General features: G+C 38.8%; 1 protein-coding gene across 1 annotated transcript in view; it reads left to right on the top strand.

Moving 5' to 3' along the window:
• tcf7l1b (transcription factor 7 like 1b) overlaps positions 1 to 26,811 on the top strand; it is a 63,165-nt gene that overhangs the window by 27,739 nt on the left and 8,615 nt on the right. Inside the window, exons 4-6 of the mRNA XM_057357057.1 lie at positions 9,787 to 9,870; positions 23,837 to 23,969; positions 24,058 to 24,160. Coding sequence (XP_057213040.1) covers positions 9,787 to 9,870; positions 23,837 to 23,969; positions 24,058 to 24,160 — 320 coding nt within the window. The remainder of the gene's footprint in view (positions 1 to 9,786; positions 9,871 to 23,836; positions 23,970 to 24,057; positions 24,161 to 26,811) is intronic.

The raw sequence follows: 26,811 nt of genomic DNA, 5'->3' as shown, positions 1-26,811 counted from the left end.
TGTTTCAAATTTTTATTTATTCATTTTTAATAATGATTTTTCAGAAAGCTGTGACTTAGCATTTGGCGCGCTACTGTGATGCTCATTTGGGTAATTCAAGTTTGAATCTGGCTTGCAACATCTGTCAATCATCATCATGCCTGTACTTCTCTTAGAAGTCAGCCAACAAATGACTTGCATAATTGATGTTAAGATATAACCTGAGAGTCTACCTTTATATATTATTAAAATATATATCAAAAAATGCATTGATGTCCAGCTGCAGAAAAGTTTATTTAGGTTCATGCAAGTTCCATACAGTCATATCAGGTTTTCGCTTGACAAACCTAAGAACTTGTTCTACAGCATGTAGACAAAAGATAAGTAAACTGCACAAAAAGACTCTCTTACTAGCTTCTTAGACAGACGGAGATTTGATTTGTGGATACATTTTACATAATGAAAGTTGTCTTATCTCTTTGCAGGGTTGTCTGTTCAGAAGCAGACTCTGAAAAGCTCAAATAAATAGTCCCATTGAAATGTTTCGTCTAGCCGCACTGTAAACAACTCGCACAGCCAAAACAAACATACCTGCATCTTGAGCAGACTTGTTAATGTGGCCGAGTTTGCCTATGAGAGCGTGTTGTCGTCCAGCCGAGGGGACGGAGGAAATCACGCAGGGATGTGGATCTATAGACACGATGACTAACTTAACAGAGTTGCTTAAAAGGACAGTTCACCCAAAAATAAAACATTCTGTCTTCATTTACTAGCCTTCGAGTTGTTCTTGTCTTTATTCTGATGAACACAAAGATATGTGAAAAGAATGTTTATAACCAAACAGATCTTGGACCCCATTGACTACAATGGTAGGAAAAATTTCTTTATACGTTTTGTTCTGTTGAACAGAAAATAAGATATTTTGAAGAATGTAGGACAGCAAACAGGATACTTTTGACTACCATTGTAATTGTTTTCTACTATGGTAGTCAATGGGGTCCAAGAACTGTTTGGTTACAAGCATTCTTCCAAATATCTTTCTCTGTGTTCATCGGAACAAAGAAATTTGTACACCAGAGAGTGAGTAATTAATGACAGAATTTTCATTTTTGTGTGAACTGTCCCTTTAAAAGGTGCCTTATAAGTATTCATGTTAAAGGAAAAGTTCACCAAAAATGAAATCTCTATTATTATTTACTCGTTCTTATCATTACACACATGTATGACTTTCTTCTGCAGAACACAAAAGATATTTTGAAGAACGTGGAAACACTGGCACCCATTGACTTTCATTGTAAACAGACGAAACCATTTAGATTTTGTGTGCCACAGAAGAAAAGTGATAAAGGATCTGAATGACATAAGAGCACACCAGGGTAACCACATTATACTTTTTGAAATAGTTTTCTAGCTAAATAACCTTTGGTAACGCATTATTTAGTCATTGGAACGTTTTATGATTATGCATGTTGGTTACCAATTTATTTTATATGGGTGAAGTTTGCACCGTGTAAACTGTTTCATATTTAGGCAACGCCCCTTTATGGTATTTTTACACATGTGAAACTTGGAGCTTTTGATGAAGTTCATTCATTGGATAGACCTTTACACAAACAAGGTCGGTAAGGGACTTTTTAACACTAGAATAGTGAAACGTACCTGAAACATTCAGTAGGCTTGTCACCGAGCGCTCGCTTGACATTTGGGTTTGCTCCTCTTATTGCTCGTCATATCTCTCTTAAATGTTTGCTTATCTCAATAATGGAGCGCTGCTGCAGTTCCGCCCAGTTTGAGTCATAGTTAACCTCTCCCTCCAATTAGCATGATTGTATCTGTCGTTTGCCTAACAATGACTTGTATAATTGTTTAATTACCCACAACACACCTAAACAATGGAGCTTAGTTTGAACTAGTCAAGCTGTTCTCACCTCTATTGTGTGTGGTCAGTGGTAGGTGGTGATTGTGTGGTCAGGTTGGACTAACAGTAGGTGTTAATTACTTGCATTAGGATGCTGGCCTGTTCTGACAATAGGCAGTCGTGTGGGGCAGGACTGCTTGTGTTATCAGTGATGGGCTGCTCAGATTGAGAGATGTGATTTAACGCTTTAACACACCGGCCACTGGGAGGCCCATTTGGCTTCACCAGGGGGTCCTAAATAAATACAGACCACACGCTGGGTGATTGGCGTTATCCACTTGGGCTGAGAGCATGTATGGGGTTGAAGTGAGATGTAGTTATGAATAGGATGGCATTCTGCAGTCATATCATCTAGAGCTGGTTTGAATCGGGGTTTCAAATGATGGAGAGTGAAAACGAACAGCTTTTTCCCCAGATTAGTTTTTTAAAAGGGACCTTTTCTTATAAATGAAAACTGCAGTTTCTACCAAAATACAATAGTTACCAAGATCAAATTGGCAGTAAAACTCGCACATTACTTGCACTTGCAGGTTTCAATCTTAAGTAATTGATTCTCTAATTGGTTTCGTTGTCCTCTTTCTGCTTGCGTAATATAAAACAATTGTACATTAAAATACGCAATTCAATCACAAATCAATGTTTTTAATATTTGTTATTTTTTAAATTATTTTTTTATTTATACAAGTGGAGCCAGGTCAAGATGTTAATTTTGTGAGATATATATATTTTTTGTGATTAGACTGACTGTTTTATATAATCATGTTGATAAATATGACTTGTATGCTTTGAAATAGTGTCGCAGAAGTTCAACAGTGGCAGATTGTAAAGTGTAATTGGCTGTAAAGTGTAATAATATAATAATAATAATTAATAATAATAATATGCTGAAGTGAAATAAAAAACTTCTAAATTGACAGAATAACCGTGATTTTTTTTAAATAACCGTGATGATCACAATTTAACGGCAGCAGATTGCAACATGTATGAATTGGTCTTAAAGTGTAAAAACATCATATGGATATTATATGAATGATTAATAATAAGATGTAGAATCAATAAAATATCAAATAAAATAAAAAAATAAAAAAATTCTAAACTGACAGAATTATTGTTTAATTATTGTGAGAATTATTTTTCTTTTTGCAAAAATCATGATTTAACAGCAGCAGATTGCAGCATGTATTAATTGGCTGTAAAGTGTAAAAATATAGCAAAATTATTCTAGGAATTAATAATAATATGCTAAAGTGAAATAAAGTTCTAAACAGACAGAATATCCATGATTATTAATCACGATTAAAACTGAGTAAATAGTCATGATTATTATTTGACCCATTATAGTGCAGCCTTAAATTGAGTATTGCACTATAAATATTATTGCAATTTTACATTACTGTAACTGTAGTAACTGTATTATTTAAAAAGACACTATGGTTACCATTGTATATTTTTACAAAACAATTTCTGATTCCATCATCCTCTCTCAGAATTTTACTCTCAACTTTTTTAGCCTACAAACTTCCTACAGAGAGCGACACAGATCTTGAGCAGCTGAAAGCGCGTCAGCCCCTCATTACCTCGACAGCAGAGCTGTAAGTTTGTCAGGCCGATTCTATTTGGGTGCCGCTGGCAGGCGCTGCACACTCCCTCAGTAACAAATGTCCCTCACATCTGCCTCGCAGCATCCCTGGCAGTGTTGCCGCGGCTCCTCCGAGCTGACAAAGCCCTCTTGGCCCTCCCCATTTGCTTCTGTATCCATGAAAAGGACTGAACAATTGGACTCTGGCATTGGCACCTAGTGACCCCAAGAGCATATGCCATATTCTCTCTGTTCACCAAACCAAAGGCCTCGGTGCTTGGCTTTTCTCTGGAAAATTCTCAGCCACCTTTTGTCGCATCTGTGTCCTCGCTCTCATTAGGAGGGCGCTTGACTGATGTTCGCAGTGTGCGTTGGAGACCGAGGCAGAAAGCTGGAAGACAATTAGAGACGAGAGAAATGGATCAGAAAGTTGGAGGTTGAGTGTCTGTCAGAGGCCCAGTTTTGAAGTTGAGAGACTATGTAGGATGAGGAATGAGGGACTTGATACACAGTCTGTGGAACTTGGCTGGAAAGTTTTAAGCGTGATGTAGTCCAGGACATCGGGCGTCTAATACAGCAGTTGAAGATAATCCAGCTCCAAATGCATCTGAATGCGAAACTGCAGGAAAGGCAATGTGATCAAATGTAAAAAATAGAGTTATCCTCTTCCGTTGCATATGGCTTTTTTGTAAAACAGATTTTATTGAGTAGAGTTGGACGGTTGGTTCAATTGGTAAATTTACCACTGTTAAAGGGATAGTTCACCCTAAAATAAAAATCTCACCCTCATGTCGTTCATAAACTGTATATTACTCTTTCGGCTGTGAATCACAAAAGAAGATATTTTGAGAAATGTCTTGGTGGTTTTGTGTGCATACAATGAAAGTCATATAGGTTTGCAATGACATGAGGGTGAGCAAAGGATGATTTTCCGTTTTGGGTGAACTGTCCCTTTAAGGCCATTTTAACTTATTGATTTATTTACAACAGTTTTGATGTTAAGCCTTAATTTTTATTAGTGTAATAAAAACATTGCCTGGTTTCTGTGACTGCTTCATATTGCTATACATCTTAAAATATTTAGGATTTGTTCCTCTGATTTTAGGTGTTTTAAAAAAATCTGAAACTTTACAACATAAACATGATGTAAATGCATGAACAATTCTGTAGTCTTTATTTTACTTCTTCGTTTTATGACTCTGTTGCTTTGTTTAAGCTTAACTCAAGGGCACCTGTAACGCATTAGCATGCTGCCTGAAGTGTACTGTAAAGGGTAATTGGCAAATCGAGTTTATGTGTGTGTTTCTACTCCCGTGTCATTGTAAACACTTACAGGGCTGCATTGAAGAAACACTCCGCTCTCTTGTTCTGCCCAAAGCACTTCTCAAATTGTAACCACCCTTGTCTTTCGGAAACAAATTTCTGCTGACCAGCATAAGGTTTTTTCATGGCTGGTCTTCTGTGCCAGCGCGAGGACAGTTTTAGGGGGCCAGGCCCTGACCGCAGTGGCGTAGTCTGCACCACTGTTTGGATAGCGCCGAAGTGCTAAATGTACAGGATGCCAGCACGCAACAGCGACGGGAATTGTGTCCGGTTGAGGTGTTGGAAATGGTTAAGCCAAAACAGAGAAATAATTTCAGTTGTTTATGGGAGTAAACTTTACAGTTGTGATGTTGGGTGGTGAAGGTTTTCTTCATCTTGGTCAGCTTTCACTGACACGCCAAAGTCAACTGGAAATGACCTTCAAGCCAGCTGACCAGAAACTACTGTTGCCTCAAGACTCCTCTAAAGATCCAAACAAGCTTAATGTTTGGAAAGACATGGACATAGTCACTGAAGAGCCATAAAGAGACGTTGTTGTTTGAAGGGATTGTTGTTTGGACTGACTACCTCAAATTAGCGCTCATTTTTGTCAGATGTAATCAAGACTGTGTAGGTGACGAAATGTCACAATTGTATTAAAATAAAATAGAAAAATACACATTATGTAAATTATTTCATATGTTTTTAAAAAACAAGCTACATTTGCTAAGGTTGTGTTTGTTAACATTAGTAAATGCATTACATGAACTATCAATCATTTTTCAGCATTTATTAATCTTTGTTGATGTTACAACTTTTGATTGTGAACATGTATTAAATGCTGAAATTAACACGAACTGCTATTAATAAATGCTTGTTTTGTGTTCGTTCGTGTTAGCTATAGCATTAACTAATGTTAACAAATACAAACTTATTGTAAAGTGTTACTGTGTAAATTTAATTAAAGCTGAAGTGCGTTCAATGGTACACTTATAATAATGGTTTATAATTTAAGTTGTCAGATCAAATATTGTGTAAAAAGTTGTTTTTCAACACACTTAGATATTTTAAGATAAGTACGTAAAGTAACCTGCAACTTTGTTTTAAACAGAGATGGCGATAGAGAGGCAAAAGTTACGGATTGCAGCTTTAAATAGGTCATTAAAGACCGATCTAGAAACCTTTACTGGAGCAAGCTATCTATACTGGAACCTATTGTATTGTTATCAATCATTTTCATGGCTTAATATGCAATTCTGTATGCGTTTTATATCTTGGCCTGGAGTCATTTAGTGGAATAATACTCGACCAGCTGAAGAGTAGTAATGGTGGCCTTCTGTTTCTCTTTAGCAGTTGTGTGGGCCCAGTATTCATACATACTCTAACATTCAAGCTTTAGGCTTGCGCGTGTGTGTGTGCGTGTGCGCATGCGCGTGTGTGTGTGCGCGTGCGTGTGTGTGGTGGGGGAGATGACTGATGTCAAGCCTAAGAATTTCCTCTCTTTCGGATGGGAATGAGGGGCCCACTCTGAACCCCCCTCGGTCACCCAGCTGTCAGGAAACAATACCTTTGGCCTGTTCAGACAAAACTCATTCCTGAAAGTGTTTTTTTCTCTCTCTGTTCCTCCGTTCTTCCTTTTGTGCTGTAATGTCTTTTCAATTTTTAACCATAGCCATGTAAACTTCCTTCCTCATAACGCTACGCTTGAAAGCAAGGTCGAAGGTATGAAAGTTCAGAAGTGGACCGGACCCCCGCATCAATTCATTTGTCGTCAGTGGCGCTGTTGAGGTCTCCTGGGGCTATCATTTAAACTGGCATTTAGAGGATTTTGTAGAGTTTGATGAGAGAAAATATGTTGTATAGTGTAAAATAATCTATTTTTCTTATTCATGCTGAGAGACAAAGCAGGTGGACTGTCAGATTCCTTTGTTTTTTGGAGAGTTTGTCTCCAAGTCAAATGTTGATTGCACTAACAGTGTAGACAATTAGCCAATCAGCATTACAGAGAAAAACAATTGGTTTGATTTGAAGAATGCCATCATCCAATCATCACATATCATTTCCAGTGTGATTGTTTACACAGCGAAAACAAAAATTACTCTGTATTTTTGCTTTCAAAAATTATCTAAACATTCCTAAATCTGAATTAATTTATTTGAAAAGCGAATGACTTACAATATTAAGTCTTGTTTTTTTATTGAAATGTTAAACTAAGCAAAATGTATGCTTATAAAAAAATAAGAAATATATAATAAAAAGACCTACCCCATTGGCAGATATTTTGTTCTTGTTTTAAGCATAAACTCACTTAATTTTGAGAATTTATTGTAGACTGTACATTACTGTTTTGTATTTAGTGTCATGACCTAACCAGCTGTGAAAAGCAATACGTTTTAATGTAAAGCTGTGATAAGTGTACAGGATATTTTGTTGGTCTGTTTTTCTTTAGCATTGTGTTGGATTCCCCCACACTAAAATCTCATTGGTCTAACATCCCTCTGTTTATATGAGGATAGGGCTGTTAAACGATTAATCACGATTAATCGCATCCAGAATAAAATGTTTGTTTACGTAATATATGTCTTTGTACTGTGCATATTAATTTGTATTATAAACACATGTGCATGCATGCATGCATATATTTAAGAAAATATAAATATATATATAAATATATATATCATTTAAATTATATATAATTATATACATGCACATATTTCCTAAATATACATGTGTGTGTGTGTGTTTATAAATACAATATAAATATGCACAGTACACAGACTTATATTATGGAAACACAAACTTTTATTCTGGATGCGATTAATCGTTTAACAGCCCTATTTGAGGACAGATATTTTTGCCACTGTTATGTTGCGGCTGCTTTGGACATGTAAGGATTTGGTCGTGGTGTGTTTTTTCCATTTAGACTGCAAACATGATTAACATCGATGCATTTGACAGACGCTTCCCTTAGAATTGAACCCAAGCTCTTTTTCACCGCTTCTGCAGTGCTTTACTAGTTGAGCTACAGGAAATCAATCAGGTCAAAAATATTTGACATATAACCATGCAAACGAGATGTGTGGAATAGTCTGTTCAGTTCTGCAGGTACAGATTCCACATGGAAACGAGTACACGGTGTTGTATAAGATCACTGGAAGTTAGAAAGTCAGACATGCTGTAAATCATGAGAATTGATCGATGCTGCTGTGTAATATTGAGGCTTAGGTGACCTAACTTTGGAGAAATAAACTGCCGCACTCCTTAAAATATAAATGCGAGTTTTACATCAAGCGAAATGTGTTTTAATAAATAGAGTTTTCTTGGGCAGCCCGAAAAATGCACATAAAAACAGGAGTTTCCGGGCTGTTAAAATCTGATATTCAAACCAGATGTCTGAACTGAGATTTCGAACCACAACTCCGCTGAGACCCCAGCTATGAGCTATGAGTCGAAATGGAGCAAAACGAGAAGATCTGATAAAGATAAAAAAACAAAAGCCCTGGATATATGATGAAATATTTTTTAAAAATGGCATTGTACAGTAGTGAACATCAACACACCTGTTTAGCCCACGGTGGAATTCATGCAGGCCACACAGAGAGAGTGAAACGATGTTTGCGTGATTAAAACAAGTGACCGTCACGCAGGTTGCGATTCAGCGAGAGGTCAAAAGTGCAGGTCTATTCACCTGAGCATTATAAATGTGCCTGCCTTTTTACCACGGTCCACTTTCCCACCTCTCTCCATGGGACTTCCTCTCAGCTGTCCCCTCCGCAACACACACAACATCCCTCGATAGGCACCCACAGCTGGACTCTTGTAGGAACACATTCCCAGACAAACACAGATTTCACACTCGCTCTCTCTCTGCCAGGCTGCCATTCCTCACGCTCGATGACTCTCTCTCGCTCTCTGTAACGTACACACAGACACACAGGTGTCTGCTTGTAGAATGGCTCTCCGCTGACCGCTCTGTTATTTATGACTTTCTGTGTGTCTCATGCTGGAAGGTTCTCTTAAAGAAATGGATCAATTCTGTCTTCACTTACTAACTCTTCCATCATTTTTTCGATTTTTGGCACGGGTCTTGCTTGCTATATAACAGCAGCTTTTAGACTAGTCCATGCGAATACGTTTTGGCTTTGCATACCAACCAACAAATCACATTTAAAGGGATAGTTCACCCAAGAATGAAAGTTCTTTCATTTTTTTACTCATCCTCGTGTCATTTTAAACCTGTATGAGTTTCTTTCGTGTACAGAGCACAAAAGAAGATATTTTGAGAAATGTTGTTAACCAAACAACATTGACCCCCATTGACTTCCATTGTATGAACACAAAACAAAACCACTGAGACATTCCTCAAAATATCATCTTTCAAAAACAGATTTTGAACAACAGTATGGTAAACCGACATTTTTGGGGATTGAACGATTGTCATAATATTCATATTTAGTTCATATTAAGTTACAGTTGCTATTTAAGATATTGTGTGGCTTATGCTGCACAAGCCGAATAGACTTGTTTCTTCATATACATAAAATGAATATAAAGAAAACTAACACAAGTAATCTTCTTGTTTTTAGTTGTTTTAGCTTATTTTAATGCATGTTTTGTCATATTTCAAGTCATTTTAAAGCCCTCGCCCTCTTGAAGGTTGGTTAAGACCCTCTAAAGTGTCCCGGCCCGCAGGTTGAGAAACACTGGATTAGACCTGAGTGACTCAGGAGTGACAGTTTCAATTTCGACTGAACTGTTCTCAGTGCACTGTTTGTTCATTTAACATGAGTCATGAGAAAAACCTGTCTAGACATAAGCACGTTGTATTGTGTACAAAAACGCATTGCCACCCACTGAGGTGAAGCTTCTCTTTACCTGTTTCATGCCAAAGCCTTTCAATTGACACAAGTGAAAAGGGAGATTTGTACCTTTGGCCCGTCTGTATGTGTAATTAAAGTATAATTAGTGTTTATGGTGTCTGATCTGTGTGGTGTTGGTGTGTTCACAGTATCTGCAGATGAAATGGCCTCTACTGGATGTTCCAGGCACAGCAACACTCAAAGACTCAAGATCACCAACCCCTGGACACTTAGTGAGTGTTACACATCAACACACACACACATTATACTGTAAGTATTTTAGGTTTTAAAGTATATTTTCATGGTAATCCATAAAATAAATATCATGTTCAAAAGTCAGCTTGTAAAACTTGCTCTACAAAGGCAAGAATTCTGTTTGCGGCACTCACGGTGCACATTATATAACGCTGATGGGGGTCTCGACTCACAATTGATTTAAATAGAGTTTGACGTTAGCTTGTTGCTAAGCTAATGTCACAATATAGTATGACACAAAGAATATATAGCACACACACATATTGTGTAAAATTGTCTGTCTTGCAGTGCATTTTGGGAGTGTCTTCACTTGTGTTGGTTAAAATTGCAAAATTGGCTCTCCTAAAGGATTATAATTATGACTTTTTTTATACACTGTAAAACATTTAATCTATTTTAACTTAATTTTTTTTAATCAAATTGGCTTGAAACACAAACGTTTATTATGGTTGCGATAAATCGTTGCTCAACCCTATTACCCTATAGTCAGTTAAAATGATTTAGTCTGTTTAATATAAGTTTAGGTGTGTAACGACTGTGCAAAGGGTTGTGCAAAAGTTTCCAAAATAAGTTTGTGTTTACCAAAAGTTTGTATTTACACAATATATGTCTGTGTACTGTGCATATTTATTTTGTTTGCATTTATTTTCACACACACATACAGATATTATATACATTTTATGAAATGAAAAACATGTATTTATTTATATTATATATCATTTAAATGATCATTGTAAAAATGTGATAATTGATAATTGTGAAATGATAAACATTTAAGTTTTAAATAGTATGTTTTTCTTAAATATATACATGTACTTGTATGTCTTTATATATACAAAATTAATATGCACAGTAGACAGACTTATATTATGTAAACACAAACTTTTATTTTGGATGCGATTAATCGTGATTAAACGTTGCACAACCTTATGACTTATAACTAAAAATTATTTAAATACATTTTTACAGTATACAAGTATTGAACAGTATTGTTCGGAAATTCCACTTTAATTTTTGATTATTTAATTAATATTTGAATGACTATATTACTCTCCAATGAAATACATTTATGAGTGTTGCATAAGTGTCTTGAAAACCTTTTTAGTATACACCTCACACTCAACAGCAGGTTAAACGTAGTAGACTCATGGGAAGTGTTTTAATCAGCGGTGTCAGGTAGACTTCATTGAAACTCATGAGCGTGTATTGATCTTGTAATTGATGTAGTAGGCCACACTAGCACAGCATCTGTTAGCTCTGTCGTGTTCTTTGCATTAAACAAACAGCTCTACGTTTCTCTTGTGGCTGGAAAAGCAGTCAAATACCTTTACTTGGCCGATGGAAAATTACCATTTGCGCTTAGGTCCTATACAATTCATCGGTTTGTTTTACCGACTTGTTAGCACCAGTTGAGTTGCTGGAACATGCCACTATGGACAGGACTGTGCAACTCCTTAGATAACAATGATCGTTGTTGGATAAGAACCGACTTCCCTGTCGAGCAGATATGTAGACAGGCTGGTCAGCTCGGTTTGGAGGTAGTTGGTGTCCTCGGCTAACCCGTGTGGTTTTGATTTACCTCTGGTAAGCTGGTACCCTGCTGATGAGAGGTGATAAATTTAATCAGAGCGTCACATTCCTGCTGTGGTGGCGCGTGTGAGAATGTGTAAGGGTGAGACAAAGGCACACGCAAACACAAATATGAGAGATGGTGAGTCAGGCAAATTGACCCAAACCAAACCTGTGTAAATGTAGAGTGGGTGGAAATTTCAGCACACAGACCCTCAAGTTTGACTGAGGTGGGCAATATGGCAATATAATAGCAATCTTTTTTTTTTCAAGCAGAATCACAATATTTCATAATATTATCTAGGGCTGCACGATAATTTATCGCGATACCACTAAATCCTATTATAATCAAGCTGGCTGCGATATGCAATGTGTCGATATGTTTTTTAATGCGTAGCTTGTCCGTGAAGCACGGCTCTGGGATCAGTAGGAAATGCTGCTCGATCTAAAAGCAGTGCGAGTTTGAGTCGCTTATAATGTGCATTTGAAAAAGCAACACCCGTCAAACATGATCATTATATACTTTATTATCATGAAAATACCTGATGAGGCTTGAGTAACAGTGATAAAAAGATGTCCATAGGCATTTCCTAGATTCTAGAAGGTGTTATAGTCTTCTTCTGCAGTGCGTATTTGGAGTTTCCACACGAGAGCGCCCTCTGGCTTTTGGATGCAGCAGCATTTTCCCGTACTTCACTCAAAAGCTGTGCATAAATCACGTGATATTTATCATCGGTTTATCGCGACAGCCCTAATATTATCACAATCTTTGTAAAACTGTGAAGATTTTATGCCACAGATCTCGACACTTCAAATGTTTTGATGGAAGATAAATTGTAAGTTTTGACCTTTATATAACTTCGATATAGCATTTATATTACTATATTGATGTTAATTTTCTTTGAACGGTTAGTCTATTGTTTTATCATTTAAAGCCTTTCAAATAAGTATTAGTACTTTTTAGGGACCACTGCACATGTCAGTTTCATGACATTTAACATTTGATTTATCAGATTATTAGAAAAATGTACTGTTAAATGTTACATTTCACTTGATGAGGTGTGCCATGTCATCTACAGTTGTGATTCCCAGGCTCAAAAGAACCATTCAGCTACTTGGCAGCCGTTGGTTTTTTTTATGACTAATTTGTTGCTCTTATTTAGACGTGTCTATACCTTCTCTTTCGGTGAGGCCAAACTGGGTGCTCATTGAAAAGATGATTGGCAATGTCATTATTTAGTCTTTGGCCCGAGGGCAATCCGCGTACGTGTGTTTGTTTCAGCCTTCTCTATCCAGCTCAGAATCACTTTGTCACAATAACCCTTAAGCAGACCATGAGATTGTCCTTAAAAAACCAAGTGGTCCTTGTTTCACCCACAGTCTTGTCAATGGACTTTTATTGTATTTACCTAATATGCAACTTAATAAAATGCATTCACCCGCATTATGGGAGCAGCAAAAAACCACTAACGGCAATCAAATTAGCTGTACTTGGACAGCAAGTATTAAGGATTTGATGAGAACACGTTCTTCCACCCTGACGCCCCGCTGGCCCTTTTTTTTTACGTCAGACAGCTGGAACCAAGGCATTTGCGTAACCTTGGCACTGGCTTGCGAATTGTTTGAGAAAAACATCTGATCTCGAACGTCAGACTGCCAAGAGGGGAATTTGCATCTGGGTGTGAAGAGGGTAACTGAAGGATGATCTCAGGTGTATTTTTATTTAATGTTATACTCGGTTTACATCTCAATCAGACCTCAGTGGGCACAAAGTATCACCAAACAGCAACAGTGTACTTGAAAAATACAACACGTATGATCCTAATGTGTTGCTACTATGTGTATGAGCACATGGACACTGGGTGTTTTCATTAACATTTTAATAGCTATTCAGCCGGACAGAAGAATTACAAAGTTGGTCATGTGTCCTGCTGTGTCACATGATTCTTGAAAAAACTTTCTATGACATTTTGCTGCATTTTTTGTAATGTATGCCGTTTTTGAGCTCTCATTACAGCTACAATCCGTAACTTTTGTAAATTAAAGATAAGAAAAAAGTAGTTATTTAGCAAGTACATGAATCAGGGTTCAAATGGTCTCCTTACCTTTCTACCAATAACAATGGTAAGCTTATAAACAGGCCCGGGACTAGGCTGGCTCAACTGGGGGGGCAATCACATATTCTGATTGGGCAGATATATATCATAGTTCATTGCATGCATATTCTTCACACAAATAATAATAATAACAAGTAATAATTTCATAAGTTAATTTTTAATTACTTTCATTGTCAGCTCAATATTTTTGGAGGGATACCAAGAAGAATCTGGGGGAAATGCCCCCTAGCCCCCCAGACCCGGCCGTACTTATAAAAATACAGTATATCTGTAAAGATATAAATACGCGTAAAGATTAAATATGTAAAATAACCTGCAATTTTATGTTTCAAACAGAGATGGCGGTAGAGAGGCAAAAGTTACAGACGGCAGCTTTTATTAAGATACTGTGTGAAATATTTGTAGTTTCAAAATGGTATAAATCACACGTTATAATTTATACGCAGGACAATTAAAAATGAACCTGTGAGACAAAAAGTTGTCAACAGAAAATAGGAATATAATATTAAGCTGTAGGCTATGTGTCGGTTTTAATTTATACTTCTGCGTCGTTGTCCGCGTTGACAGGCAATGACCACTAGGCGTCAGTGTCCACGCACGTGTTGCTTGTGTAACCAAGACAAGAGCCGAATAAAAGGCAGCTTGTTTGAGAAGCATTAGCAGTGATAGCGGCAAGTAAACAGTCACTTTTGTTGCAGCTTGAAATATTAAATACAGAAGACCAAATAAGTTACTCGGAAATGCGTTTGAGTAAACATGAGTTTTTTTACCTGAGGGAGGGGTTCAAATGGACCAATCACAGCGCTTGCGGTCTGCGTAGGGTCCGCGTTGAGCGCTGTTACATTGCGCGTCAGGCTACGGCGTAGGGTATGTGGCTCTGCGTAGGCTACGGCGTAGGTCCTACGCACGAGTATAAACTGAGCTTTAGTCTGAACGGCTTAAACACGCACATGCTTAAACACATTAAGCCACAATGTTCCTGTTAGCATCACAGTTAGTTCGCATAATTTCCCCTTTAAAAAAATGATATAATTGAATTTGAATTGAATGTTTGCTCAGATTACAACAACGTGCGAAACGTGTCATATTAAAGGTGTCATGAATTAAAATCACAATTTTAACCCGAGCTTTTGTTATATAAGAGGGAACCGTATTCACGCGAACATCATGTAAGTGTCAGAACTGAAAACGCCCTTGTTACTGAGATTAAAACTGTTATTGACACCAGGCCCAGCGAACGACAGGTTCTGGAATGCACCTATCTATGACATGTTGAACACCGCCTCCACAGAAAGAATATCAACAGCTACTTCTCTAGCCCCGCCCACTGGTACATGCATGACAGAACTGAAGTAACACAAGTGGCGCGGAACCAGATAGAGCGAGCAAGCAAGCAATAAACAAACATGGCGTTAAAGATAGCTAAATATTGTGCCATCCCTGGTTGTGGAAGAACACAGTCGCTGCATAACCTTCCCTCGGATTCAGATATTAGGAATGCGTGGTTAAAGTTTATTTTTAAAGACGTGGGAAAAACATGGAGCATTTGATAGTTTCAGTTCTCCGAGGATTCCTTTGTGAACAAGGCACAGATCTACGCTGGATTTGCAGAGAGACTAAAATTAAAAAGCAGTGCTGTGCCGTCAATATTGGATCCGATAGGAATGGCGCAGTAATCTATGTGAGTAAAACATTTTTGTACCATGCGTTAGAGCTGTAATCGGGCCTTAAAAGTTAGGCCCGACAGTGCCCGAGCCCGACAGAATTCGGCCCGAGCCCGACAAGTACATTTTGATTGACAGCTTTTTAAAAGCCCGAACCCGTTTACAGCCCGACATTAGGCTATTCAAATGTGCGCACGCACACAGCTTTTTGTCAAGAATGAGTCATTTATACATGTTTTAACATAATTTATTAATGACTAACGTAAGCTATACGCCACTTGGATGTTGGAACAAAGAAATAAATAAGTCCTCTGTAACATCGTAACATCTCACATATCCCACTGGCTCATTATTCTCATTATGCACATGGTCAAAACTTTTCCACACCTCAGACTTTGCTTTAGTTGCTGGTGCAACCAAAACGTAATCGCCAGAGGCAAGCCTCCGTTTCACCTCCTCAGCCAAACCGTTCTCACTCCCGACTCGTCACATATTTACGCTCGGTCAGCGCCCCACGGCGTCACATTTGAACGCGCAGAGTACCCCTTTGGCGTTGTTTTTCGATGAACAGGGAACTGCGTTGCTGTTTTCTAAATGCTCCAGACCGAGATGCGTGCAATTCTTAGCATTTCATAATTATTTATGGTTTTAATATTTTGTAGCACCGAACCCCAACCTCACCCTAAACCTAACCCTAACCACTTCTCAGCCATATAAAACACAACACGCGAATAAAAGTACAGTCACAGGTATTTATTACACAAACTGACCAAAAGCATTACAAAATAAAACAAACAACTTGTTTCGCATACCTTTTTGCACCAAAGCCTTACGATAACATTACAATGGAAATGCCGTGCGTGTCCGTGAATACATGAACTCGGCTGAGGCTCCCATTCAATAGATAAACCGGAACAGCTAGATGCAGTCGGTTGCGGGAGCCAATACCGTTTCACGTTCAAAGCCAACGAAATGATGCGATCGGACACGAGCCACGGGAAAGCCAATGGCATCGAAGCTGACGTAACTTCCTCTGGCAGCAAATTTTGAACGTCGTTCTTCACTGGATTTGAGATTTACGGCGGACGGTGATCGCTTTCGCATCTGTTCCTCATACAAATCGATCGTTTCGCGTTGGTACCCTTGGAATATCTGTATTTTTGAACGACATTGTGACTGCTTGTGTTATGTGTTTTATATTACGATAAATAAACTGTTTTAAACATTCAATAAACATTACTTGCTCAAACTGTCTGAATAGTGTCATGTAAATGCAATTGTCCTGGCCATTAAACTTAAATTAAACCCCGAAACATCATCATTGCAAATTATATCTAATATACATTTTCATAATGACGGTGAAATTCGCGTGCCCTTCACGTCGAAAAACGACGTCAAAGGAATACCCTGCGCGTTCAAAAGTGATGCCGAAGGGCGCTGACCGAGCATAAATATGTGACGAGTCGGGAGTGAGAATGTGTTGCAACCCTCAGCATCCATTTTTGCATCTTTGAACGCATCACATGACCGCTCATTTACCGCGCAAGCCCGAGCCCGTGTAAAATGATAGAAATTAAGCCCGAACCCATCGGGTTCGTCGGGTTCTCAACTCAACTCAACTCAACTTTATTTATATAGCGCTTTTACAATTTTCATTGTTACAAAGCAGCTGTACATGAGACACATTGACTACAAGCAAAACAATCAAAGTTTTACCTGCAAAAACAAGAAAAGGTTGAAAACACAGAAGACAGACACACCCACACACAAAACACTCCACACACACAACACGCACACGCACCAACACACACAGACACAGAGACACACACACACACACACGTACGTACACAGACAAGTACGCACACACACACACGCTCAGTGAGAGCACACATTTAGGATAAAGGAGAGAGAAGCACAGGTCACTTATAACAGATAATAAATTCCTATATGCAATATTAATTAAGTAAAACTTTAAGATTCTAAAGCAGCCCCCCCGGTCAGGCAGATAGTGCAAAAACAGTATGCAAACGGTGGCGAGGAACCCAAAACTCTAATCGAGAAAAAAAACCTCAGGAGAACCCAGGCCCAACCAGGGGATTCCAGTTCCCCTCTGGCAAAAGCTGCTGCCTCTGCACAAGCTCCAGAGAACTTGCACAACAAGGCTAAATAAAATAAATAAACTTAATAATAAAATAAATTATAGTTTAAGATTATCATTAATAATCTAATAGCATTTGAAGTTTTGTGGTGAAGACATGTCAAGAGACCGCGTCCTTCTTTATCCAGCTCTATCATCTCAGCTCTTGTCAGGTCCCCACTTCCCATTCTCCGCTCTACCATCAGGTCAGGCCATGAACTGCATCCTGCTCGCTGTGGTAACCTTGGAACAATGAGACAAGACTGGCTGAGAGTAGAGTACTGTTCTGTACTCTTTGATGCAACAAGTACATCAGTTGTGTTTTTGGTTCCGGTTGATCTAACTAATGCAGCCTAAACCCTCTGAAGATTTATATTATGGAAGAGTAGTGTATGCAAGATTAAAAAGATGCGTCTTTAGTCTAGATTTAAACTGACAGAGTGTGTCTGCCTCCCGGACAGTGCAGGGAAGACTATTCCAAAGTTTAGGCGCTAGATAGGAAAAGGATCTACCACCTGCACTTGATTTTGAAATTCTAGGTATTACCAACTGACAGGACGCCTGAGAGCGTAATGCACGTGAAGGACTGTAATACAAAAGGAGTTCATTCAAGTACTGAGGAGCTAAACCATGTAAGGCTTTATAGGTAATAAGCAAGATTTTAAAGTTAACGCGATGCTTTATAGGTAACCAGTGCAAGGTTGACAGAACCGGGCTAATATGTTCATACTTTTTTGTACGTGTAAGAACTCGAGCTGCCGCGTTTTGGACCAATTGGAGTTTTTGTAATAAGCCTGCAGGGCAACCACCTAACAGTGCATTACAGTAATCTAGTCTTGATGTCATGAATGCATGAATTAACTTCTCTGCATCTGAGATTGACAGCATATGACGTAGTTTAGATATATTCTTAAAATGGAAAAACGCAATTTTACAGGTGTTGGCGACGTGGCTCTCAAATGACAGATTACTATCGAATAGAACGCCAAGATTCTTTGCTGACGACGAGGGTTTTATGGAACATCCGTCAATAGTTAAACAGTATTCTTGGTTGTTACTTATAGCAGTTTTCGGTCCAATAAGTAACACTTCCGTTTTGTCCGAGTTCAGTAATAAAAAGTTGTTACTCATCCAGTTTTTTATATCGACTATGCATTCCATTATTCGATGGAACTGCTGTGTTTCATGAGGCTTCGAGGAAATATAAAGTTGAGTATCATCAGCATAACAGTGAAAGCTAACTCCGTGTCGCTTTATTATATCTCCTAGAGGTAGCATGTATAATGCGAAGAGCAGAGGCCCTAAGACTGAGCCCTGTGGTACACCGTACTGGACTTGCGATTTGCGTGACACCTCATTGTTTATTGCTACAAATTGAAAACGGTCGGATAAATAAGATTTAAACCATTTCAAAGCTATTCCTTTAATGCCGACATAATTTTCGAGTCTATGTAGGAGTGTGCTGTGGTCAATGGTATCGAATGCAGCACTAAGGTCTAGCAGCACCAATAACGAGATACAACCTCGGTCAGACGCCAATAGCAGATCATTTGTAACTCTGATCAAAGCAGTCTCTGTACTGTGACATGCTCTAAATCCAGACTGGAATTCTTCATTGATGTCATTCCTTTGGAGGAAGGAGCATAATTGAGTTGAAACTACTTTTTCCAGAACTTTAGATATGAAAGGTAGATTCGATATAGGCCTGTAGTTCCTTAGTTCTCTAGGGTCGAGTTGGGGTTTTTTGACAAGGGGCCTTATAACAGCCACCTTATATGCTTTAGGCACATGTCCTAATGTCAGAGATGAGTTAATAATACCAAGAAGAGGATCTATAATTTCTGGGAGCATCTCTTTCAGTAGATTTGTAGGTATAGGGTCTAGTATGCATGTTGTTGATTTAGATGATCTAATAATTTTAGACAGCTCATCTTGATCTACGGTATAAAATAATTGCATTTTCTCCTTAAGGGCGCTGTAGTTAGTTTGTTCAGCGGGTTTCACTTCTGATTGCATTGTTATAATTTTTTCTCTAATATCTTGGATTTTATATGTGAAGTAGTTCATAAATTCATCACTGCTATGCTGATATACAGGATCAGAAGTCACTGACGATTTATTTTTTGTTAATTTAGCCACCGTGTTAAATAAAAACCTAGGGTTGTGCTGGTTTTCTTCTATTAGTGATGAAAAGTAGGCGGATCTAGAAGTTTTTAGGGCTTTCCTGTATTTTCGAATACTATCCTTCCATGCTGTACGAAATACCTCTAATTTAGTTTTCTTAAAGTTGCGCTCCATTTTTCGGGCCGCTTTCTTTAGAGCCTGAGTGTGTTCATTATACCACGGTGTGGGGCTGCCATTTTTAATCTTCTTTAAACGTAGTGGAGCAACTTTGTCTAGCGTTACCGAGAAGGTGGAATTAAAATTTTCAGTGGTAATGTCAAGATCTTCAACCTTATTTCTCATGATTTGAGACAATTCGGGCAGATTATCGAGAAACGCATCTTTGGTAGTTGAAGTTATTGTTCTACCATATTTGTAACAATGAGTTTTATTTGTAGCCGTAGGCCAGTGAAGATCTTCGGGTTCGGGCAAAGATCTTAGGGTTCGGGCAAAGATCTTCAGCTCTACCATGCATCACTATTGCTTTGTTAGAGATCGCTTGATATGCCCACGGGATTAAGTTAGTATTACCTGTGAACCTGTAATGTTAGTCATTTGTATTAATTGCAGAGGTTGTCTGTGATCTTAAGCCCATGCGAATCGGGATCTCTGTGATTTGGCGGGCTCATATATAATTTTTCAAGATTTTATCCACCGTTTGCGAATAATGGAGGCTGTTTTGAAGTGTTTTCGTATTATTTCGGGTGCTGGGTCATATCCATAAGTTACCGAGAGTCTCCTGTTTGTTTATTTATCATGGAAACTCTCGTAACGTTTCAGACCCGCGATCGCGGTGATATTTTGTCTGGTTCGCGATCACGGTTCTCAAATGCTGACAGGTACGGTCATATATCACTAAACACCATACAACTATAGGCTATACAAACTATACGCAAAGCCTTGCCATCACATCCGTGAAATAAGTCCGTAAATTTGAGTAAAATCATCCCGTGCGAATGCGTCACATGAAATACTGATGTGGGGAGGTCATTTATAAATCACACAAGGTCCCCAGATTATGCTAATCTCGTGCGAATGGTGCTAATGTGTAACCTAACGTTACATCTCTAACCAAATTCCAACTAAGTTTACTACGCAAACTGCTATCCAATCATAGCAATGGGCGTTTACTTCCAAGTCTTCATGGCGGAACGCCCATTCAAACCGATCGTTTGTCGAGCTGGCCTCAAAACCCGGGTAGAAAATAGCCTATTACTTATTGATTTTGATGTTTTTGAATGTAAAAACCACGCGAACATAATAAGTAGACCTCATACATCAGTATAAAACAATAAACAAGCCCAGTTCATCACACCTTTAAACAAGGCAATCCACTGTTAGTATTCATCCTAACTTTCATTTCTTCACCAAGCCCTTGTTCTCTCAAAAACACTCGCAAGCTGAGCTTTGTCAGATTGAGCCCATAAGGTCTCTATGCTAATGTGTTATTCTGTTCACTCCGAACGTTCAATAATTCAGGAGACATGTTTGCTTAGTATTCTGCCGCACCTCCTGGACCCCGTGTGTGTGTGAGAACTGACTGACACACTGTTTTACTGTGTGTCAGCATGTGATAAGTTAAACCAGCTGATTGGGTTAGTGTAGCGTCAAGGGCTCAAATGGGAGGGCTGTGTGGGTTGAGCTTTGGGGCTCTATATTGTACACAACCGACTGCTGGTTGCGAGGGAGTTTTTTAGTACAACACGGGAGATTTGTGGCTTTCGTAGTGAAGGAGCATTTGGACATTTCTACGTTCGTCCTAAAAGCTTTACATGAGGCACAGAGTAACACATCGATGAAAAGTGCACAAGCGGGCGATGCAAGTTCCAATCTGGCCCTAACGCTGGTCCCTGATCTTGGCAACGAGCCAAAAACAAAATGTCAAAAGAATGAATTCTTACAGAAGTTGTCGCGTTTGATTCAGCGCAACAGGTTACGCAAGAATAGTTTTACACAGATTGGTTCTGCTCGTGTATCATGAATGAGGCCCACTGAGTTGTACTGCAGTCAGATTCATAAAAGATTGTATGACTGTGTGTGTTCTCTTTGTGTGCATGTTGGCCAGTTGTGTTTTTTGTCAACGTTACCTCTTTGTTAAGCTGACAGGATCGCTGGAACTGAAAATCTGTTGAACTGATGCCCACATAAATACACAAACCAATCGACCACTTGAGTATTTGTGTTTGCTTTTGAGAGTGTGTGTGTGCCTCGAAATCCTGATGTCACATTCTGCCCACTCTCACATCCGCTTCCTGTCTGGGTGACAAACAAGACTTTGCTATCCCAGCATGCCATGCATTCTCCTTTTTCTTTTCTTGTTTTTCTTGGAGTTTTTGAAAAGCCTGAAAACCTCCCACTTGAAAAGGAGAGAACACACACACAGAGAGAGAGAGAGAGAGAGAGCTCAGGAGATTTGTTTGGTTAGTTGGTAACTCTTGTACCCAGGGGCTGTTTGCCTTGTAATTTATCTCAGATGTGAAGGATTCAGAATCATGTTTGGAGCAAAGTACTCCTCCCCTCTTCGAGACGGCTTCCACAGCCAGCAGTAGTCCTGTCTCCTCAGTCTGGCCCGGTAGAGTTTGCCCCCTTTGCTAGACCACCACCACCGCGCAGTCTGCTCGAATCCCCCGCCAGCTCCAGCGCCATTCAACTGTCAACCTCTTAGTTTCTGCAGCTCTGATTTTTGACATTCATGCCCCTTTAGATACTGGATACCAAAATGGCATGAACTTGGCAGGGACTGCGTGGAAATCGTCGACAGCTTGTTTGTGAATTTTAAAAAGCAGTCGGGTCTTTCAACACAGCGGATTTACCGTCTCCGCTGTAGCCTGCCCCCTATTGACAGGAAACATTCGACAACAAACCATTAAACTTCACTTTAATTCACGTTCCTGGTCCGACGATTTATCGGTGCAGGTTGTTCTGTACTGGTATGTGACCGTATCAAGTTTTCCCATCGCAGTAATTGCTAGGACTTTAATGGCGATATAGCACAGGGACGTCTGTAAGACGTCTGCTAAAGATCTGGACAACATCTGCTGTGTGAAAACAGCAGATAAACGTCTTTAAAAAAGCAGTTTTGCTTACATTCTCAATTTTAAACATCTTATACACGTCTTGAATGTCTATATGACATCTGACAGGAAACATCTCAGAGACGTATTGCAGATGTGCAAACAGTCAAAAAACTACGCCTTGTAGACGCCAAATAGACATCTCTAAGATGTATGTGTGCTAACAGGCACGGTATTAACACTGCATGTATTATTACATATAAGTGCAAGTCTATTCATCTCGTATGCCTTGCAGACTTCGGTTGGAATCAACATGCCCTCTTTATTTTTTCAGCCCACCTTCTACTCTACTTTTCCCGATCCAGACAATCGCTCTGAAATATGTCACGTTATGTGAAAAATGTGCTGCTTCGTGTTGACACGGTGTGTTCATTCTCTGCTTTGTCTGCATTCGACTTGACTGTCCAATATTGTCAAACAATGTTTGGCAGTCTAATGGTAATAATGATTGTGGATGGATGCCAAGTGAGATGGTTTACATTGTCTTTCCTCACCTTAAACTGCTGTTCTGCTCACGCCCAAACCCTAGAACTACTTCGCTGCGGTTTTCAGCAATGTTTTCAGGATGATGAAATATTGATGCAGTCATTCTTTAGTCTCACACATGTGCTCTTCAGACCACAACATTTCTCACTCTCTTTTACTAACAAACATAAACTACACTGCCGTACTTTAGTCAGCCGTGAAGATTTGGGCTTCAATTCTTTAAGTGAATAAGTAGCTGATCAAATGATACACGCCATGTTTCTGGTGTCATTTTCTCTGAAGTATTTTCAGGTCAGTAAGGACAGATAGCCGTGTGATAATATTTAGGAACTGTCATGAGGTACAGACTGTGTACACACAGATATTTGGTGTGGCAGTAGGTGTGAGGCTGTCTGGCACAGCACTTGCTTCTCCCAGCATTCCTTAGGGCAGGGCCAGATTGCTTCATGCACTTCTTGTCCCAAACACACATTAAAGACAGATACCCTCAAGCGTGAGCTTCCATTCTCTTCTTATTACCCAAGAGTAATTGCAGTTTAAATGACCACACACTATACACAGAGAATGGCTGGGGGAGTTGAAGGAATTTGTGACATCAACCAAATAGAAATATCATTTGAGCCAAACAACTTTCTTGATGTGAACAATGAAAATCTTTGTAATGTTTATTAAGAAAGTAAATGGTGTCATTTTTCTGTTGTCTTCTAATAATCCTTTTAATCTTCATGTTTCAGTCTAATAAGGTCCCGGTGGTCCAGCACGCTCACATGCATCCCCTGACCCCCCTCATCACCTACAGCAATGAACACTTTTCACCAGGAACTCCTCCATCCCACCTCTCACCAGAGATACTAGACCCCAAGACAGGTATTACACATACACACACATTGTTCAGACGTTTCTGTTGACTGGTTGTTTATTCTTCTGTTATTTGATTTTATGATTGTGTTTTCAGGTATTCCACGGACACCTCACCCCGCAGAGCTGTCCCCTTACTATCCCCTGTCCCCTGGAGGCATGGGACAGATCCCTCATCCTTTGGGGTGGCTCGTTCCACAGTGAGTTTCTCAAACCTGATCTGTTACTACACGCACAATTCTGTTCATTCATCAAGATACAGATTCTGGTTTGAACTAGGGGTGTCACAATAGAACGTTATTGACAATAATGTTATCGTGTTTTTTTTAGTTATTATTGCTTAATCAAAACAACCCAACTGCAGTTTCGTTTTTTGAAAATCTGTAAAAAAATTGCTATCTTTTTTTTTGCAAATGAACATTTCATATAATGTTAATTCTAGCTATATTGTAAATAATTTAGCATTGGTTAAAATTTTGCCTTAAGAGTAACAATGGTTATAAACTCAGTCTCCCTACATTCATTTTTTTGAGTGTGATTCATTGGCCAAATAAAAGACAAAACACAAAATTTAAGATGAATTTGCATCATTTAAAACATTTCAATAGATGCTCCAATAATATCATTACGTATTTCTTTGTTCATAAAGGTGGCCCTAAAGTTAGAACCAAAATGGTGTTGATAGCTTGATGCCATTGGAGACTTTAAAATTTCACAAAAAAAACATTTTATCCTGTACTAAAGAAGCATTTATGCACTACAACATAAGAACCAATACACGCCTTTAAAGAAACTGTAATGTGACATCAAGACTTTTAGAGTCCCCGTGAACTGGAAGTTGCGATCGTTTTTACTTCCGTATTTTGGCGCATTTCCGAGTGAAACGAAATTTTGAAAATGTGAAAAATAGTGGGCGTGGCTTGCCTTTTTCACTGCCGCTTCGCTAGTTGCACAAGCTGGTGAGCTTTTGGGACGCCAGGGTCGGCAGTAGGAGTGTAACGATACTTCGTAGTACAATATTTCGGGATGCAAAAATGTTACGATGCGCATCGTAGCTAGATGGGGATATTTTACGATATGTTTCATTTTATTCGTTGAGCGATCAAGATGCTAGCTACTTACTCTGCGACAGCACGTCACGTGTGCTTATTTCACATATGCGGTAGAGAGTAGTCTCTGGGAGAAAGCGAAGCACAAGACATAATCTGTGTCTCCACACGATTTACAAAGCATCTTATTTTCCTTCACAATCACCGGTAAAACACAACAAACTTGAAGCGTGACTGCAGGCGAGTCACCCCGAAACTCATTTCAAAGGCAAGACCTGGTTTAATTTATTTCTAATAATTTATAGGTAAATTATGTCAGTTGAATCTTTATATGGAACATTTAATTACACCAATTAAATTAGTTAAACCAGTTAGATTTTAGTAGACTAAATATAATGTAGATTTCGTCGATTTAAACTAAAATGATGGGGATGTCTAAAACTAGATTTCATTTTAGTCAAAAGACTATGACTAAAACTAAATCAAAATTTGCTGTCAAAATTGACACTGATCTTAATTCTAATTTCATGTTAAAATGCAATTTCTTTTCAGTGACAAACTTGTAGTACGGAAGGTTCAGTTAAGCCTTAAAATGTTACAATTCTTTATCAAGTTATATGTGCAACAAAAAAGTTACTGAAATTGTTAATTTTTTTTAAATAAATGTTATTTGAATTTCAGTTTCATTTTAAATTTTGTTCAAAAATCGTGAATCATATCGTGAACCCAGCATCGAGATATGTACCGAATCGTGAGCTGAGTGTATCGTTACACCCCTGGTCGGCAGACAAATTTCCGGTCGTATAACACTGTATGGGAAAAGGAGGATTTTTGGATATTAAATATGGGTGTTGTAGATAAGGTAGAAGAAAGTAATATATCAGTGATAAGACAGATCCTTTCTTCAAGTTTTTTTCAAGTTGTTGAGCACTTTGTTAAGCCAAAACAACTCGATAGTGTTATACGACCAGAAATTAGTCTGCCAACCCTGGCGTCGCAAAAGCTTGTCGACGCCATCTTGTGCAACTAGCCCATTTATTGGATGTATAAAAAAACAGCTGTAGCATTTTGAAGTGAAACAGGCAGCAGACTGACAGTTGGAGGGGGGGAGTTAACGGATGCTCTGACCCAGAGCCGTTGAATATGAGAGTTACGACACTCGATCTCGCCACCGTGTGGTCACGTGGTTCATGGAGCCCTCAATAGTTCCAAACAAATCCATGCTTTCAACCTATTTAAATTAGGGCTGTCAACTTTAACGCGTTAACGCATGCGATTAATTTTTTCAAATTAACGCATGAAAAAAATTTAACGCAATTAACGCAGCATCCGTTTGTTTTGACATTCTTTGTCTAGCGTTACATAATGTAATCACGCTCTTATTCGTGTACAGCGGGGCTAGTCAACTGGCAGCCCACGGGCCAAATGTGGCCTTCAATCATCTTTACCTGGCCCGCCTTAACATTTAAAATAAGTGGAGAGACTTTAAGAACTGTGTGCTTTAAATGCACGTCCTCCTGAGACGCCACATCTTTAAAAGCCCAAAACGCTGCTACATAATTCCCGCGGCTCATAATGATTTATGTCTTATAAAGCGATTTGATCAGTCAGTCCAAGAAACTTAATGTTATTTACAACGTTATAATCAGCAATGCATTGCACAGCCACAGGCAATCGGTTTGCTAACGCGATAGGTCGTGTCTAAAACGTGTTTTCTGCCCTTGAAAGTAGGCTAACTGTAGGAAGGGTACACCACGTGAACGGTTGTCTCAGATAAGGGGAAAACGGTGTTGTTTTTATTA

Source organism: Triplophysa rosa, linkage group LG17, assembly GCF_024868665.1.
Source record: "Triplophysa rosa linkage group LG17, Trosa_1v2, whole genome shotgun sequence".
Taxonomy (NCBI): domain Eukaryota; kingdom Metazoa; phylum Chordata; class Actinopteri; order Cypriniformes; family Nemacheilidae; genus Triplophysa; species Triplophysa rosa.
The sequence above is the reverse complement of the archived record's forward strand: the minus strand, read 5'-3'. Positions and strand labels throughout refer to the sequence as shown.